General features: G+C 44.5%; 3 protein-coding genes and 1 long non-coding RNA gene across 9 annotated transcripts in view; 2 read left to right on the plus strand and 2 right to left on the minus strand.

The window, feature by feature from the left end:
• The first annotated feature begins 81 nt into the window (after positions 1–81).
• LOC111070276 lies at positions 82–2,273 on the plus strand. 4 transcript variants are annotated; one of them, XR_005968177.1, is made up of 5 exons: positions 82–695; positions 803–1,290; positions 1,348–1,584; positions 1,659–1,936; positions 1,997–2,273. It is a non-coding gene; the product is annotated as an uncharacterized LOC111070276 (long non-coding RNA). The 4 variants fall into 4 exon arrangements; XR_005968178.1 differs by having other exon boundaries at positions 84–695; positions 803–979; positions 1,351–1,584; XR_005968176.1 differs by having other exon boundaries at positions 85–695; positions 803–979.
• Positions 2,274–3,327: 1,054 nt separating this feature from the next.
• LOC111070090 (circadian clock-controlled protein daywake) lies at positions 3,328–5,695 on the plus strand. 3 transcript variants are annotated; one of them, XM_022360398.2, is made up of 4 exons: positions 3,328–3,495; positions 4,668–4,910; positions 4,968–5,268; positions 5,334–5,695. In XM_022360398.2, the coding sequence occupies exons 2-4, from the start codon at positions 4,688–4,690 to the stop codon at positions 5,605–5,607; spliced, it is 798 nt and encodes a 265-aa protein (XP_022216090.2). In that variant the 5' UTR covers positions 3,328–3,495; positions 4,668–4,687; the 3' UTR covers positions 5,608–5,695. The 3 variants fall into 3 exon arrangements, with proteins under 3 accessions (XP_022216090.2, XP_041450862.1, XP_041450863.1); XM_041594928.1 differs by lacking the exon at positions 3,328–3,495 and adding an exon at positions 4,265–4,609; XM_041594929.1 differs by lacking the exon at positions 3,328–3,495 and adding an exon at positions 4,265–4,609 and having other exon boundaries at positions 4,671–4,910.
• LOC111070089 (DNA polymerase alpha catalytic subunit) lies at positions 5,361–10,506 on the minus strand. Its single transcript, XM_022360397.2, has 6 exons — positions 10,390–10,506; positions 10,139–10,333; positions 9,090–10,078; positions 6,483–9,031; positions 5,944–6,422; positions 5,361–5,879 (listed from the first exon to the last, which is right to left on the minus strand). Exons 1-6 carry the CDS (start codon positions 10,403–10,405, stop codon positions 5,686–5,688), a joined length of 4,422 nt encoding a protein of 1,473 aa, XP_022216089.2. The 5' UTR covers positions 10,406–10,506; the 3' UTR covers positions 5,361–5,685.
• A 767-nt stretch (positions 10,507–11,273) lies between these two features.
• Positions 11,274–17,934, minus strand: part of LOC111070104 (centrosomal and chromosomal factor) — a 57,930-nt gene continuing 51,269 nt past the window's right edge. Inside the window, exons 2-3 of the mRNA XM_022360423.2 lie at positions 12,199–12,629; positions 11,274–12,124 (exon numbers count right to left, since the gene is read on the minus strand). Of these exons, the coding sequence (XP_022216115.2) occupies positions 12,260–12,629 (370 nt within the window). The 3' untranslated portion in view covers positions 11,274–12,124; positions 12,199–12,259. The remainder of the gene's footprint in view (positions 12,125–12,198; positions 12,630–17,934) is intronic.

Genomic DNA, 17,934 nt, shown 5'->3' on the forward strand with positions numbered 1-17,934 from the left:
GCTAGAGCAAACATGTTCGCACTATCGATTGCACTGCTCACTTTCGATAGACGCCACCTGTTGCTCCTGATTCCGGAAATAATAACAATAAAAAGGAGTGCGGGGGAGGAAACCCCCCCGGACTTCGAACATCATAATCTTTGCTCCATAAACTATAACAAACTTTGCTGAATTCGGATCAGCAAGTCGCAATCAATTTGAATTTAAAATTGCGCGCAAAATGTTTCGTTAAAAAATTCAACTGACACAAATCTAACAAATAAAAGAAGAGCTCCCTCAATACAAAAATTTACCAACATTTTATTAATATTTAAGTGCCAAAAATATGTTTACCCCACTTAAACAAGTCAAACATCAGCTCTGACTGAAATTGGTGCAAGTTTCGTGCCTTGGACCTTCATTAAATTGCAATCAGCCAAGAAGCTGTAACCTTGCAGTTCCATTTGGCCAAAAGCACTACTCATCCTCATAATCTTATCTTTCATTGTTTCTTCTCTCATTAGCATCACACTTAATGGGTCTGTCAACGTCAATGGATACTCTTCCCGTTTCGTTGGAAAATGCCAAAGCACGTTTCAAAATGAAGTCATGAAATATAAATTATTCACTACCATGAACTTGAGTGTTGGGCAGGCTGTAACTACATTCCATGAATTGATATATTAAATAACCGTAGCCGAACATTGGAACATTAGGTAAGAGTGCTTTGTCTGGAGTTTTTAGATTTAGAAGAAGGCGATTAAGGGGGTGTAATGGATTCGTTTTCCATGCCCAATTGAATGTTATCCATATTCCATTACAGATCAAACGGATTTAATTTGAGCCGGTAGCTCAGTTGGCTCTGTTAACATGTCGCGAAATCGGCTCACTTAACTGTTAACAATAAACAAAACCTTTTTTGAATATTCGTGCGCTTTTTGCATACTAAAGGAGTTGGCTGGGTTCAGTGCTCGACCCAGAATTTCTCTGCATATTTGGTGTAATGTTGTTGCCCCCAAAAAATAATATTCTAGAAAGTAAAAAGTGTAATTAGCCAAACAATGACTCTGGTTTTTGCGAATATTGAAGTGGTAAAACAAAACTCTTTCAATTAAAACCCAAAGCAGCAGCAAATACAATTTTTCAAAACAAATAAAAGCACTCAACTAAATTTCCAGAAAATTCCTGTAAAGCTTACATTGTAAACCAGCAAAAATCAAGGGCAAAAACTACCTTTGGCCCTGCACAAATAAAAAAATTAAACATCTTTGACATTGAACAAAACATGCAATAACAGTAACAATCAACAAAGTACAACTATTTAGACAATAAGAGATTTAACATTGGGTTTGTTTTTCCCATTAACAGCAGGCACTCAAACTGTAGTCATGTCGCAACGCTGCTACTCAAACTGTAACAGCCGCCTTTGGGCGCTGATTGTTGTGGTCCTTATGATGAATGTGTTGCTGGTGCATGCCGTGGACTATGGGGATCATGTGGATTCGGATCTGCTGTACTGGCTGGGAAAGTGCCACATACAGAGCAGCGACTACAATGGATGCATGCAGCAGGCCTTGAACGTTATGCGGGTGTACTTCCAATCAGGTGAGTGTGAGCCAAGCAGGTATCACCGTAACCCATCTCTGCGGCATTCAGGCTTACCCGCCTATCATGTGAAGCCCTTTGAGCCCCATCACTCGGACTTTGTGGAGCTGCGGCGAGGGTTCACGGCCCAGGACGTCGGCAGCTTTCATCTCGTTTTGCGCAATGTCTCTGACCACGGATGGTTGAAATCTAAAGTGACCAAATTCGAGGAGCATTTCGTACCTAAAAACTTTGTCTTTTCGCAATACTTTCCACAAAAATATTTGGAGGGTCTGTACGAAATCACCGCCGCGGTGCTAGGCACGGTGATCAAGCGTCAAGGCTCCTGGAACCTCACACTCAACGATTACAGGTGAGGAGGATTGTATTAGGTATGCCACAAATTGAACATTTTTTTAAAATATTTTCCCAGTCAAACCACCCCAGTTACACGTGTGGGCGGGCCAGGATCTCTTTTGAAGGTTCATGTGGAAATAGAAAACATTGGAGGCTTGGAAATTCATGCTGGGAATCTACTTGCGCCGTCTATAAGCCCGATAGCCGACACCATCGTCATCGGCTTGTGGGCCCTCGGTCTTCCCTTTCTCCAGCCGTTGCTCAATGAGCTGGTGAGCACCGCCTTCACGGACATCTTCAACGATTCCTTTAGACACTTTCCATTCGCGAAGTTCCTGAGTATATAATAATAATAAATCACTCACTGAAATCAAAAATTATGTGTTTTCTACTCAAATCCTGATGATTTCCTGCAGCCCTGCTGCATGCTGGAATTGTTGTAAATTCGATTTTGGCCCTTCATTAAAGCCCAGAAGCTGTAGCCTTGAGAATACATTTGGCCAAAAGGGCACGCATCATAAGGAGATCTTTCACTTATTGGCATCAGATTTTGCAAGTCTGTCAATTGATACACTTCCAGCTCAGCCAGCAGTCAGCACGCTCATGAAATTAAGTCATGAAATTTAAATTATTCAACAGCATGAACTTGAGTGCTGGCTGTGGGTACATGATTTGCTTTGAGTGTACACACATCAAATAACCATAGCCGGACATTTGGGCTTGCCTAATTAAATTCAGCTCACTTTTTGGCTCATTAATGTGTGGTTTGTAGGGATAGAGGGGGAGCTAGTAGTACAGGGTATATTCAAGTCGTTTGGGTGTGGGGACAGCGTTAAGAGCCGAGATGATTAGCCATATTTTATAGGTACAGGGTGCCTGATATTCGTTTGTCCAGCACAGGAGACTATTCTTATCTCTTGGTACCCAATATTCAGGCAATATCTGCAGATATAACAAGTAGTATGTGAACTACTATGTTCCTTTAAAGAGTGAAGGAGAATACCACCTCTATTTATTTTTGCTCTTTTTGCGCTCCTGCTGAGCCCTGGGGTAACTTGTCGTCGAATCACTCTATTCCCTTTATTCCTAATTGTTTCTAAATATATCTTTGAATATTTTGTTGGCCAATGATTTACGACAATTTTGGTTTTCTTCCACATTTTTTTTTGTGGGTGGGGCAAAGACAATAATAAGGAAACGAAATTCCAAAGTAAAAATCAAGTTGACAAAGCTCAAGTTTGCTGCTCTCGGCTTTCAAACATTTTTCCTGTCTGTCTTTTCACTGTCGGGTTTTTTTTCTGTTTTTGTTTAGCTGCAAGCTTTCTGGGGGCTTTGACTGGAGCTAGAGCTCCAAGCTGAGGCTTGGTTTCGGGTTCGGGTTCGATTTGTAGCTTCAGTTGGCCACGGTACCTCGAATGATTCACAACACGTCGCGAATTCGGTTCACTTAACTGTAAAAATACTGAGCACAAATTTTTGGAATATTCGTGCGCCTTCTGCATACGAAAGGAGTTTGGTTCTGCCAGAGGCAGAATTTTCGTTGCTGTTTTTTCACACCCAAAAATAGTATAGAAAGTAAATGCAGTAGTTGAATATCCAAAACAAATAGAGTAATAATAAATTGCTTAACCAACTTGTTTGGTTGGATAACTGACCGTTGGTCAAGTGCTATTGCAACTGCAGCCGCTAAAACTGAACAATTGCCAAATGTTATCATACATTGCTGCGGCTGCGTCTGCTGCTGCCGCTACTGCTACTGTTGTTGCCACTTTCGTGTTGCATGAGTGAATGTCTGAATGCCTCAAAGAGCCACCCCTCGAACCGCCAGTTTGTGTCTCGTTTAAGTCTTTAGTTTACAATTGTTTGCTCATTATTATTAGGGGTTTTCTCTCTCTCTCAGTTGCTGCTGCGACAAGCAATAATCTGTCCGCTTAAAATTAAAGAGGTCAAGTGCAGGCCGCACATAAACAAACAAACAAAAAACATTACAAAACCCTGAAAAAAATAAGAAACACTAAAAACTATTGAACCAGAGATAGGTCTGGTCGGCACGTGGGAGGTATTAGAGATGCTGAAAAATGGAAGCACGAATGGAAGCACCTCCCAGCAAATGATAAAATTAATAATAATATAAAATAAAATAGAAGAAAATACTATAAAAAAAAGTGTGTTTAAAGATAAAATTTCTAAGGTCAGAAGCTGAGCTTCGTACAAAAACTAGAACAAAAAGTATATCTGATATCACTCATAAATATTTGATCCAAATATGTGCACAATTTTCCCGAAGCTAAGATCAAATTATAACTTTCAGAAAAATTACAAAGCCGTTTCCCTAATTAAACAACTTAAACTAAAAGAACTAAGCTACAGTCTTAAAGACTTCCAACAGTACATACAAAACTTTTAAAATTGCTCAACAAAACTGTTAAAAAAGTCTTCAGCTGATAAGAGCCAATAAAAATGTACAAATCCTACAAGCAGTGCATTAAAAACTGTTGCTCAACCACCCGCAATCTAAAACTGTGCAGTTTAGTGCATTCAAAAGCAGCAAACAACAGTACCCATAAAACTGTAAACCAGCAAAAATCAAGGGAAATTTGAACAAAAATTACCGTTGGCTCTGCACAGACAAACAATTAAACATCTTTGACATTGAACAAAACATGGCATAACCGTAACAATCAACAAGGTACAGCTAATATAAACAATAAGAGATTTAACATTGGGTTTGTTTTTCCCATTAACAGCAGACACCAAAACTGTGATCATGTCGCAACGCTGCTGCTCAAACTGTAACAGCTGTGGAAGCCGCCTTTGGGCTGCGATTATTGCGTTTCTTGTGGTGAATGTGTTGCTGGTGCATGCATCGAACCAAATTGACGTGGAGTCTGATCTGCGGCACTTGCTGGGACGCTGCCACAGCCAGAGCGATGAATACAATGATTGCATGAAGCAGGTTTTTAACGATCTGCGGGCGTACTTCACAACAGGTGAGCGCCACAGTGGAGCAAGCATTGAGTAACGTAACCCAACCGTGTGACTTTCAGGCATACCCGACTATCACATAAAACCCTTTGATCCCCATCATTCTGACTATGTGGAGCTGCGGCGTGGCGACGGATCCCACGGCATTGGCAGCTTTCGGCTAGTTTTGCGCAATGTTTCCGAGTACGGTTGGTCCAAGTCCGAGGTGACCAAGTTCCATGCGGATGCCGAAGATCAGCGCATTGTCTATGCGCAATATTTCCCCGACAAAAGCTTGGAGGGTCAGTACGAGTTCACCGGCAAGGTGCTGGGCACGGAGATCAAGCGTCGCGGCCCCTGGAATCTCACACTCTACGATTACAGGTGGGGTGGGCATTTCCTAACTTTATACAATTTTATATTATTTATGTTTAAATCTGTTTTTCCAGTCAAACTACCAGCGTTCTACGCGTGGGCGGGCCAGGATCTCTGCTCAAAGTGCATGTGGAGGTCGATCGCATTGGCGGCATGGAACTGCACATAGGGAATCTGCTTGGTCAGACGCTCAACTCGCTGGCCGATGGCGTCATCAATAGCATGTGGCATCTAGGGCTGCCCTTTGTCAAGCCCATGATCAATGAGCTGGTGAGCACCGCCTTCACGGACATCTTCAACGAATCCTTTCGCTACTTTCCCCTCGAGAGTTTCCTCAGCGCCACCTGATCTGCATAGTTTTATACATACGTGTAATATTTAATGGAAATCCATAGAGCAAGGCTAGTTAACTAGTTAATTAAATGTTTAAACATCTGCCAAAGTGCTGGCGATCAGTTCGTTGTGGGGTCGCGGCCTCGCCGGTTGCAGTGCCATCAGTGTCAGGGTGCGGCCAAAGAGCTTACGCAGCGAGATGACCACATAGGAGGAGCTCTGCAAGTGCTGATCCACAGTCTCGTAGAGCATTTGGTAGCCCTGCTCTAGCTCCGGCGTCATGGTGGCTGCAAAAAACAAGGGAATCCTCCATTAGATTTGGTTATTTTTTGATTGGCGATCGTAGCTTACGTTTTTGCTGGAGCTGCTGCTTATTGAGGTCGAAGATGAAGCGCAGATAGCCAAGCTGATTGTACAGATCCCGCTCCGTGTACTGGCGCAACAGGCTGCCGCTCTTGCACTTGTAGCACAGCGGTCGCCGGATGTTCTTCTTGAGCGTCAGCGTCCGCGTGTTGTAGTTGCAGTCTGGATGGTCGCAGACCAGCCAATTCTTGTAGAATCTTTGCACATATCGCCGCATGGCCAGCTGCAGCTGGTTCCGTATGCTCACGAGGTACTGCAATGGTGCGGTCTGGCACTCGGAATTCGCGCACTGTTGGAGTACGGGCTCATGCGAATGGCTGACGCCCGGCCGGTAGGCGCTGGCCATCAGTTGTTCGGTTTTGCAGGTCACACAGTTGAAGCGGAAGGGCTCGCACAGCCGATACAGCTGGAGGGTGGTCTTCAGCAGGGACTCGCCCTCGGTCTGCTCGTTGATCTCCCGCTGGGCGCTGCAAAAATTACACACTTTAGAGACTGATTTAGAGGCATTCCCTGGGCGCTCGACTTACCGCTGTGCATTCTGTCGGAACTTGGTGGGATCCATGCCCAGGCATTCGGCAATCCGGCTGGCATCGGTGCCCTCCAGCACCTCCACCATGCGCGTGACCACCGGATGTATTTGATGGCCCAAATAGTAGCTGGTGTCCAGCTTGAGCGTCTCGCTGCCCTTGAGCTCATCCATATGATAGGCGCGCTGCATGGCGGCATTTGTGCTGCCATCCACACAGATCACATAGTCGACCATGTCGCCCTTCTTGTAGCGGCGATTCCGTTCGCGGTTCATGCGCAGCGCCACCTGAACGTGGGGCAGGGAGCCGCTGTTCACGTAGTCCTGGGGAGCACGCGTCAGCTGTTTGGTGATCACGAACAGCGGCAGGGGGACAGCCGACTGGGCTATCTGATCCTTGATACGCTCCAGCTGGGCATGAACCGCATCCAGCTTCTCCTCCAGCTGCTTCTCGGCCAGAACCTCGTCGAGCACGGCCTTGCCCACCATGACGGCCAGCTGGGACCAATCACGACGCACAATATCCAGACCCTTGTGCTCCTGTTCGCGCTTCAGGACACCCTTCGAGGTCTTGCTCACCTTGACGGCGGCGTACTTCTTCTTTTTGAGCAGCAGCAGGCACGAGAATACCCCGTCAATGTCCAGCTCCAGCTGCTTATACATCTTGTTCACACTCTGCTTGATGCTGTGCCCGATCTTGTACACCTGATCGTAGTCCGTGATGTTCGTGTTGATCATCAGCGAGTCCGTGTCGCCATAGACCACATCATAGTTGAGCTTCTGCACCATCTGCTGGGTGTTGGTGAGTATCTCCCTGCCCTTGTGCGTGACCAGAGCGGCCAGATGCTGGGCAAAGAAACGCGAATGGGCAAAGCCCAGGCATCCGTACATCGAATTGGCCGTCAGCTTGAGGGCCATCTGCCTGATGTGGTACTGCATCTGCAGCTCCGGCGATAGATCCGGGGCAGCCATCAGTTTCTTGACCTCGCGACGTGACTCGACCAAACGTTTCAGCTGCAGCGGCAGGATGCCCGGCTCCGTCTTTGTGTCGGGCAGCGTGGGCAGCTCATCGGCGTCCACCGGCTGCTGGACGGTGGTGAAGCAGATGTTGTACTCCTGAATGATGCTGGGATACAGCGAATTGAAGTCCATCAACAGGATGAACTTCTCGTAGAGGCCACGCATGGGCTCCAGCACCAGACCGCCGGCATAGGCGGCCTTCTTGCGTGCTGGCAGCGTCGTGGCATCCGCGCCAAAGGTGGCATCGGAATCGGCGGCGCGTCCACGCTGCGGCTTCTTGTCGGGCACAATGTAGTTCTTCTCGTGGAAGGCGTGCAGCAGCAGAAACTCATTGCGCTCGGAGCGACCGCCCTGCAGGGTGCGTGTCATGGTGTTGCCGCAGATATTGGTGATCTGCAGGGCCAGCGGCATGATATTCAGCTCACACATGAGGCGCAGCATGTAGCTGGTGTCCTGCATGGTCAGCGAGATGAGCTTCGTGATGCTCTCTCCCTTTTCGTACATGCCCAGCAGATCATCGGCATTCACCTCCATGCGCTCCGACTCCTGCAGCTTGAGCACCTGCAGGCAGAGCGACTGCAAATCGTAGGATCTCGCCCGGATGCACTCCTCCGCCGAACGCTTCACATCGCAGACCATGCGCCCCACAAAGTGGTCCAGCAGACGCTTGCCAAATGAATCCTTGAGCCGCAAGCGGCCCATGCGCGACCACTGCGGTATCTTGAGGGCCACAATCTGATCGGTGATTACGTTCAGCTGGCAGTCCATGGCATCGAAGGTCACCACCAGATCGGCATCGATCTGCTGATACTGGGCCAGGAACCAGCTGAGCAGCGACCGCTCCGAATCGTGTTTGTAGATCTTTGTGGACTTGTACTTGGCCACCTCGATGTTCAGATCGAAGGGCCAATTAATCACCGCCGGCCGCGTTAGGGCGCACATGTGCCGATTGAAGGCGGGCTGTGGCGCCGGCCTATCGATATGGAAGCGATTGTGCGTCAGCATGGAGATCATGCAGATCTCGTTCTTCATTGTCTTCGGGTTCATCGAAGTGCGCACGTTCAGGGCGAGCAGCGTTAGAGCTGGCGGGGCAGCTGGCTTGCTGCCCTTATCCTGCACCAGTTCCACGTTCTTTGGCTCCGACACAGTCACCTCCGTTTTGCACCAACTCATCAGCGGTGACGGCACCTTGAAGTTGCTGATCTGCAGCCAGCAGGGGCCCTTGATCTTGCGCTCCAGCAGGAATCGCTCCAGGGCATTTGTGCCAGCACCGAATATGTGCGCTATTGAATCGTATTTCTTGTGGGCCACATTCGGTGCCTGCTTCCTGCCATCGTAGTGCACCTCCAGGTAGTCGCATGTCTGCGGCACATCGATGCCAATGACGTGGTTGGCAAAGTTCTTGCTCACCTTGCGCGAACGGAAGGTCTCGAGCTTCAGATCGCTGGCCACTTTGCTGTCAAACTCCTTGTAGATGTCCGCCACGGTTACCTTTTGCTTTGTCGGCTCTTTGGTGATGGGATCCAGCAGCTGTGGGGGGATATAAATTATACATAACTCTTATATATATATATGAGCTAAGACTTACATATTGCCTGGGCAGCAGATACAGCACTCGATTGATGTTTTGCACGCGCACCGAGATGGACTTGCCATCCGCCATGCGACCAAACAGAAAGACCTCGCCGGGCAGCTTCTGTGGATCCTCATAGGCCTCCCAGTACCAGAAACGCAGCATTTTATTGGACGTAATGGACGTCTCCTGCTCCGCGGTTAACGCGGACTTTTCAAAGTCATCGTCCATTTGGCAGATGGACTCCCAGTTGCTCAGCAGCTTGCTCATATCCTCGGGCTCCACTGGCGGCGGGCTGGTGGCGGGCTCTGGCTTGGCTGGGACGCGTGCGGCAGTCTCCTCTTTGGGCTTCACCACCTCAAACTGATTCTCGTCGTCGTCCAGGCAACTGAAATCCATGTCGTTGTCGGGAAACGGATCCTCTGTGGCTTCTGCGGGCTGCGTAGCCGCCCTCTTCTTGGCAGACGGTGGCTCATTCTTGATTGGCAGAGCAGAGGGCTGTGCCGCATTCGCGACTACCTTCTTGTTGGCTGCCGCTTTGGGCTTGAGGATGCGCTCCAACATTTCATGATCGCTGCTGGCCTCGGCCTTCTTTCGCTCCTGCTCCTGGATCTTGATGTTGTTGAGGAAGCTGTTCATGTATTCCTTGGCCGCGGCCGCCTCCGATTTGCGTGTCGCCGACACGATTTTGGCCGGGGCAATCACCTTCTCCACCTTTTTGGGTGCCACGCCTGGTTCGTCCTTCATTTCCCCGAGAATATCGGCTAGGATGTCATCATCTTTGACGCTGCTCTTCACGTCCGTCTTCTTGGGCACAGCATTGCTGAAGAGATTCTTGATGGACGCCTTGCCCTTCACTGGCTTTTCACTCTCCCGCGGCCGCTTCTTGCTGTTGGCCACATTCTTCTTCTTGTTCTTGGTGTCCCTCTTGTCGTCACCCTCATCGGAGTAATCGTCTTCATCTTCGAAAAAGTCGCGACCATCTTCCGCATAGCCAGTGCCATCTGCCAGGGCAGAAGCGATGTGTAACCAGAAAATCTTTGGCGTTTTATTGTCCCACTCACCCTCTTCGATCCAGTCATCGCCGTACTTCTCCTGCGCCCTCTTGGTGTACTCCCGCTCATCCACAACCTCGTACACATTGTCCACTTCCTCCGCCACATCACATTTGTTTTTGGTTCCCTTCAATTGACGCAGTTTCTCCAAGGCAGCAAAGCGACCATTTTTGTCGATTCGCTGCCGCTTGACGCGGGGACCAGCTGCACATGGAAATTGTTCGTAAATACATTACACCGAAGTAACTGGAGATACTTACAGGGTGAATCGGACATGTGCGCAGGTTTAAGTTGCTAAATTCGGAATTTGTTTATGCTGCAAATTTTCGTGCTGGAATTGGCGGCAAAAATAGCTGTTCCAGTGTGACCGTGACGATAAAGATACAAAATACCATCCGGCCATAAAAACATACCATTTCTGTTTCGAGAAATAACATTTAAATATAATACCACAAGAAACCAGGCAAACGAGACTTAACCCACTTAACACCCCCCTATTTAAAAAGTTGAGCACCATTTGTTAAACCGCGGAAAATTATAAGGAAAATTGATAAGGCTCCTTGTAGTTCCATCCTCCTCTTTACTTACAAAACAAAAATGACCACCGACAACTTTCACTTGTAATGAGTAAAATATGTTAAGGTTACAGAAATTTCGTGAAAATATTAAATATCCCCCTGGTCGACAATGGGATAAGATAAGAGGGGAATTCACCACTAAAGCGCTCTCTTCACCTCGAAAAAGAGAGCAAATTTAAAAAAACCACCACGATTTGCTCACGAACGCATAAAGTGACCAAGTCAAAAAATACCAGTTTTTGAGTATTCTGGTATTTTTGTATTTCCGAGTAGAGTAGGACAACACTATTTTCAGGGCAGTATTTCAGCAATCGAGTACGGCAATGCTCTCAGCAAAATATCGATAGTTGGCGGTAACCACCTCTTATTTTTAAACACGCCTATTTTCTTTACTATACCGTTATATACCTTAAGTATACCTTGAACTCAATATCGACAGTCAAAATATACCGTTATCCATCACGGCGATTTCCCTTAGCCCATTTTGTCGCTTTCTTAACGAAAACCCTCCACTTAAACACAACTTTTAGCCTTGTTTTATTCATATTTTATTCATCATGCATAATATTAAGCTTAAATAATAATATTTAATATATTAAATACAATAGACAGCATTTTGCGCTTACAAAAATTTGTGTTCATTTTGTTCATTATATTTCATTCCCTAATACAATAATCGATGCAAAGTCATGCTTTATATATATATATATACACACATACACAAAACAGACTTACATATTACACATGCATACATATACATATATGTGTATATTTATGACTATATTTGCTGTTTATATTCGCCTTTAAACAATAAAATTCATACATATTTACAATTGAATAGAAAATATTTAGAATTTTTGCGTCCATAGTCTTTAGATTTTACATTTTTCAATTGGTTTTTCTTGGTGTGTGTGTGTGTGTGTGTGTGTGTGGTGTTAAGGAAAATGATTTAAAGATGGGAAAATACTGTTTGATGGGGGCAGAGAAAATGCAAATGGTGAGGGTGATAAAGGAACAATGAGAAGAATGAGAAAAAGTCAGTCTACCAAAATGGAAAGTTCTATGGAATTATGAGGGATATATCATGTGGGGTGAAATAGAAAGAGAGAGAGTGTGCGTTTTAGGGGTTTGCCTTTGAGGTATTATTCCAGCTATGGGGCATACACATTCAATATATTGTTATATAATTTCATTTCTATTTCGACAATTATTTTTCAAGCCACAGTCATGGCACAAACATTTTCTTTTCTCTTATGTTTTGAAGATTTTTCTGGATTTGTATTCCTATAAAAATTCCAGTTCCAGTTCCAGTTTCGCTTCCTCTTCCAGTTCCCATAGTTTTGGCTAAACATTTAACAACAGCAACAATGATTACAAACAACAACAACAAATAACGGTTAACAAGTGCAAGACGGAACTGAAAACAAAAGACAATGCAAAAAGTAAAATTAGAATTGGAATTTCCTATATTCAAAGCTATTCGCTGCTTACCTTGCTCTGTGCCTGCACAGATGCCACGCTAGACCCACTGTCCTCCGACTCCGTCGCCCCCTCACACCACCTGCACTGTGGCAAAGGCACTAAAGGTGACCTTCTTGGGGAACTCTGGTCCCGGGGAGCCGCGTGTTTTGATGACCGGCTTCAGGGGCTGACGTGGCTTCAGGGAGAGCAGACCCGCGGATGCTGCCAGCTCCCTGAGCCGCTGGGAGAAGCCTGTGCCAGAGCTGCCAGACGTTGTCATGGTGGTTGTCCCATTGCCGTGATGCTCCAGTCCGGCACAGTCCAGGACATCCAGTCCGTTGTTGGATCGATATACCTGGGCCGTGGCCGTGGGATAGACAGCCAGATTGGTGCCGTTGCCCGTCGATGATGTGACGGATGTTGTTGCCGTTGCCGTGGCCGCCGCTGCTGGTGTTATGTACCTGCAAGAGAACAGAAGATCGGGATTAGTCAGCCTGCTAATTGATTTATTTTTTATTTAACCAGAGACTAAGCAGATACGCGCACGTGTCAGGTGTGAAGAGATCAGCGCTACAAGGGGAGTGGTGTCTTGTCCCACCAAATCGCACACAACTGCGAACTCTTTGGAGGATGAAGGCAGCGGCCGTTTTGGACAGCAGATCCATTTGCCTGGCAACAAGATGTGCCGCCGGCTGTGCAAAAACCCACACAAAAAAAATATAAAAAAAACCCTCCTACCATCAATTGTTCAACTATTTATTCATAATCCATCAAAATATTCATATTTGTGTGTGCTGCTGCTGCCTTTTTGCTCTTGCTGCAACACCAAAGACGCTAATCAATTTGTTTATGAACTCTTGGCTTTGAGCTACTTTAAGTACATAATACATACATATATCTGGTTATTTATATGGTACATATATCTGCATATATATTTATAAGGCTCTTGTTTGGTTTGAGCTAGTATTGTGCAAAAATATATATGCAAATGAGTTCACAAACAGCAGCCGCATCAGCTTTTTTTTTTTTTGGAGTAATTGTTGTGTAAATAAAATGTGATGAAAAGCGAAGGCATGATGAGGCATCATCAATATACTCTGGTGTGGGGGGGCAATCTTTGTTCAGTCTTTCAAGATCTTTCATATCCACTGAAAGCATTGGGGGAAACTTCCACTTGACAACCAATTGAATTGAGCTTCAATTGAACTAGATCCAAATGAAGTACGCTTTGTGGGGCGCTCTCTTTAATTGGGCTTAGGTTCAGGCCAAATATTTGCATAGTTTTATTACATATTTATTTGTTATTTTTTTGTAATTTTAGAGCAGTTTTATGAGTTGAGTTTCCAATGAAAGTTGTACAAATGAAGTGCCAGGAGAGCATTTGATTTAATAAACTCCAATCTTAGTATTGTAAAAGTATCAATTGGTTGTCCATCCCTTAGATACTCTTTCTGCGGTTAGGGTATCGTTAAAACATAAACATTTAATTGCCAGTCGCCTGATCTTTGTGGCTTAATGACTTTTGTTTTTGTTTGTGTTTCTGTTTTTTTTTTTGGTACTTGCCTTTCGGCTTTGTTTGCTTAATTGTAGCAATTATTTTGGCAATACAATTCGCTCGTTTGATGCCAATCTGAGCCGTGCTTTGCCCTTAAATTGCAGGCTTGGATTGCACTTCGAACGGTGGAGAATTTAAATAGCTTTGAATCTGCATTAGCATTCGATTGCCTCGTGCCAGAACTTCCTCATGATGTCAGCTATTGAATATCATTTAGGTGTGTGTGTATTTGGAAAAACTGCCTGTATGAAATCCTCAGAGCTGTGGTTTGATGATCAGGGACTTTGATCAGTTTAATTGCGATATTAATACGCTCTGAAAGATCTTAGTGGGTCACAGTCACAGTCAGAGCCGCAGTTAGAGGTACAAACAAAAAAAAAAACTTAATTACATTCATTAAATTGGTTTGGCCAGCTCTCAATGGAGTTTATTGGCTTCAATGCTCGCATTTTCATGCCCAGCACCGTGTGAATTACTTTGAGGTTCGGTCTACGTTTTTTACTGCGTGTATTTTGTCTATTGTTGGGACGGAGAGCTGCGCTTTATGTATATATAATTAAGGTTTATCAGTTGGGAGTTGCATACAAAAGGCATTTTTGGTTTGGAATCTTTTTTTTTCCATCTTCGTTTCGTTTTGTTTTGTTTGCTTTTGTTTTTGTTTTTGTTTTGGCATTGAACTTTGCTTTGACTTTGAGGCATTCAAGAAATCATAATTAATTATAATATTATAAACATCTTCATATTGTCTGCAGTTGGAGCCCCATCATCATATGAGGCCTAGTGTTGTAGTGTTGTGTGTGAGAAAATCATTTGCAATTTTTCACACAATTTACAGTTTTGAGAGGGGGGAGTTCTTTTTATTTTTGTTTTGTTTTGTTTTGTTTATATTTGTAGCAATGTCAAGGGAAAGTACCATAAAGGGCTGTAAATTGTTGCAATGTGCAAGGCTGTTTCTTCTCATGCGTTTCTTTTATTTTCAACTGAAGAATTTCCATTTAAAGATTTTGACATATTTATCACAGTCATAGTTTTAATTAGCTTTAACTGTGGGATCAGCATGGACCTGCAAGTTTACTTTTGGTTCCAATTGAAGATGGTGCTGGGCGGGGTGCCATGATTTTAGGGCACGAAGGCAACAAGGCCGCAAAAACAATCACTTTTAGACACGAATAAAGAATATTTATCATTACAAAGCCAAGCCAGTCAATATGATTTTTCATTACAAGTTTTAATAAATAAATGTAATGGGATTCTGTAGGGCTCTGCTGTACCCTAATCTTTTCTTTTGAGCAGCCTTTTTTGTAATGGGAATCTACTGTCAAACTTGTATTCCCTTGAAGGTCTAATGTACATAATTTTATTACTGCTGTCAGTCAGTCAGTCAGTCATCTCTTGGCCAGATCTCATAACCAGATTCCCATGCATCTCAGCTACATCTCCATTCCAATTAAAACGCATCGAAATTGGCTTAAAGAGTTGCTAATTTTGACCCAATTCTCATCGCTTGTTGGCGAGTGTGCGGGTGCGCAGGGCTGCTCTGAGGGGGGGGGGGGGGGGAGTTTGGTTAAGTTAACCGGTTGAGTTAATAAATAAATCATAGTTGATTTCGGATTGCCCAAGATGTTTGTTTGTTCGCTTCCCCCTTTTATTTTTAATAGTATATCATTTTCAATTCAAGTTCAGGCAGCGCATAAATTTTAAATTGACGGACGGCTAGAGGGCAAGAGGGTTAGAGGAAGGAAGCCTTTGGTTTGATTTTTCGGGCTGTTGCAATTTAATCGGCACATCAATGAAATTGATACGAGATTGGCAGTTAATTTGCTTTTGATGTGGCAATCAGAGTCGCCCGTGCTGCATCCGCACATACATACATATATAAATATACTCGCATATATTTCAATTTCGATGTCACGAAGTTGTCAAAGATTTGACAAATTACCAAACTTGTTTTTGGCCCCGTGCCCGTGCCCGTGGCCGCTGCCTCTTGAATCTTTATTGGCCAATAGCGCTGGCACATTAGGCAAATGTCTGGCATTATAATTTGTCAAATGCACTCGACATAAATCCATCAAAGTGGAATGGAATCAATGGAGCAGCAAAAACAGCAAACAGATTGCAATGAAAAGCATAACAATAAAGAAGAAAAGGAATAAAGGAGGGGGCCAAGCAGGTGCGTTAAATAACAGAAGATGAAGGGGTTGGAGATAGAGATAGATAAACAAACAGACAAGTAGAAAAAAGTAGAAAGAAGAGGCAGCTGCTAGCTGGCTGCTGGCCGCCTGGTCTCTAACATAATTACATATTTTTACTGTTGCAGTTGCATCTTCTTCACTGTGCCCCCGTCCCCCTCCTCGTGTGTGGCATGTTAAGCAGCTGCCAGCCCCAGAAAGTGGCAAAAGAAAATATATTATAAGCAAAGAAAAGCAACGAAAAAATAAAGAAAACAAAAGAAGCGCCGCATATGCGCAGTTTCACATCCGCAAGTGCACACACACACACACACACCTCTCCCCTCCTGCTGCATTCACCCCTCTCGCGCGTTGTCTTTCCCCTTGCAGCATGCCGCTAAAAAATTGCTTCATTTTGAGGCAAATGAAAAGCAATTTTGATGCCACAATTATCCATCCAGCAAGAGCCAAAGCCAAAGCCAAAGAGACGAAGTGAGCCAAATGCCAGTGCGAGTTTGTTGCTTGAGTCTTTTGTTTAGCATACGACAAAATATTCTGCACTTGCGACTGCAGCAGCGACTGGAGCAGTGTCTCAAGGAAGATAAAGCACGAGGGCTGCTTGGGGCACAGGTGTTGCCTCGCTCAGTGGCAGCTGTGCCAGAGATTAATTGTGGTTGCAGTGTAGTTACAGTACAGGACAACTTTATCCTGATTTATAATGCTACATAAAGTAAAAACAGTTTGTTCGGGCACAATAAATAGAAGATAAAGTTCCTACTTGGTAGCCTTTTTGGCGTTTAACTAAATAAGAAAATATCAATTATATATTTTAAAAATATAAACAAAAAATGTAACAACCAAAAAGCTCATGAGTTCTATTGGAAATAGTAATCTTTCCACCAGAAGACAGCTAATATATACGAGTAGATGTCTGGGTTTTATTCTTTGTCCCACTATTTAAAAGTTGTATAAAAAGAAAAATTATATTTTGGTCAGTAAGAATTTCAGCACCATTTGCATACGAGTAAACACGCAGTTTTGCCAGTCGACTCGACTCCGCTCACACCCCATAAATTAGACTCTTTTTCTGTGCCTTTTTGATTCGTTTTGTGCTATAATTTATTTGGCATACTTTAAGCAAGTTGTTATTGGCATCACATCGCCTGTGTTGACTGGCTCCAAGCCAATGGCCAATGGCCCATTGTCTGTTGTTTTGCCGCTTTCCTGTCCCGTACTCGTAATATCGAAATAAAATAAAAATATATACATATATCGCCTCATTTGGCTGGTTCAACTTTTGACATTTTCGGAAACACGTTTTGATTGAGTCTCGATAGAATCGCACAAAAAAAATTATTCTAATATTTTGTGCATGGGCGTTCTCCCTTTTGGCGGCGCTTGCGGTGCCATCAAATGTCAAGGTTGCAGTGCGGTAAAAGGCTCGTTCATATTTTCATATTGTGTGTGTGTGGTGTGCTGTGCTGGCTGTGAGTAAGAATTTCTAATTAGAATTGCCAACTGAAAAGAAATAGGAGGGAGGCAGGGAAGGCATAAAACCCAAATGGATCTATGTTTGTTTGGCCAAGTCATCGCTGCTCCCTGCAGAAAGTTCAACTGCCTCAGCACAACCGTAAAGAGAAACATATGTGAAGAGAGGGCAGCTTAAGTTCTGGCTAAACGAGAGAGTTTCGCCGTAGTTCCCTTTGCTTTATTATTTGCAGCAAAGCAAACCAATTCCTGCCAGTACTTAAGGGAGAGCCAGAGAGCGCAAGCATCACTGAATCAAATCTTTCACACGTTCAAAGCTCTTTTCAATTGAAGTGACGAGTAGAGCGAGCAGCAGCAGCAGCAGGTGGAGGAGGTGAGACCTTGTCTATTGTGTGCTTTCTGTTCTACTCATCTTCTTCGATCGCCCATCCGCCTGTCTGCCGGCACTTCTGGCCATTGAAATTGTTTATTGAAATCGATGATGAATGATTGAAAGTAACTATTAGTTTCCAGCATCTGCTGCTTGCCTTTTGTTGCTGTTGTTGTTATTGAATT

The sequence above is a fragment of the Drosophila obscura genome, unplaced genomic scaffold (genome assembly GCF_018151105.1).
Source record: "Drosophila obscura isolate BZ-5 IFL unplaced genomic scaffold, ASM1815110v1 contig_4, whole genome shotgun sequence".
In the NCBI taxonomy this organism is placed as follows: Eukaryota; Metazoa; Arthropoda; class Insecta; order Diptera; family Drosophilidae; genus Drosophila; species Drosophila obscura.

Bases quoted from the DNA above. Each gene is read 5' to 3' on its own strand.
- LOC111070090 (XM_022360398.2), top strand. From the start codon at position 4,688: ATGTCGCAACGCTGCTGCTCAAACTGTAACAGCTGTGGAAGCCGCCTT. The intron at 4,911-4,967 runs GTGAGCGCCACA...TGTGACTTTCAG, and splicing joins GCGGGCGTACTTCACAACAG to GCATACCCGACTATCACATA. The intron at 5,269-5,333 runs GTGGGGTGGGCA...CTGTTTTTCCAG, and splicing joins CTCACACTCTACGATTACAG to TCAAACTACCAGCGTTCTAC.
- LOC111070089 (XM_022360397.2), bottom strand. The intron at 6,423-6,482 runs GTAAGTCGAGCG...TAATTTTTGCAG, and splicing joins TTCCGACAGAATGCACAGCG to CGCCCAGCGGGAGATCAACG. The intron at 5,880-5,943 runs GTAAGCTACGAT...TGTTTTTTGCAG, and splicing joins GCAGCAGCTCCAGCAAAAAC to CCACCATGACGCCGGAGCTA.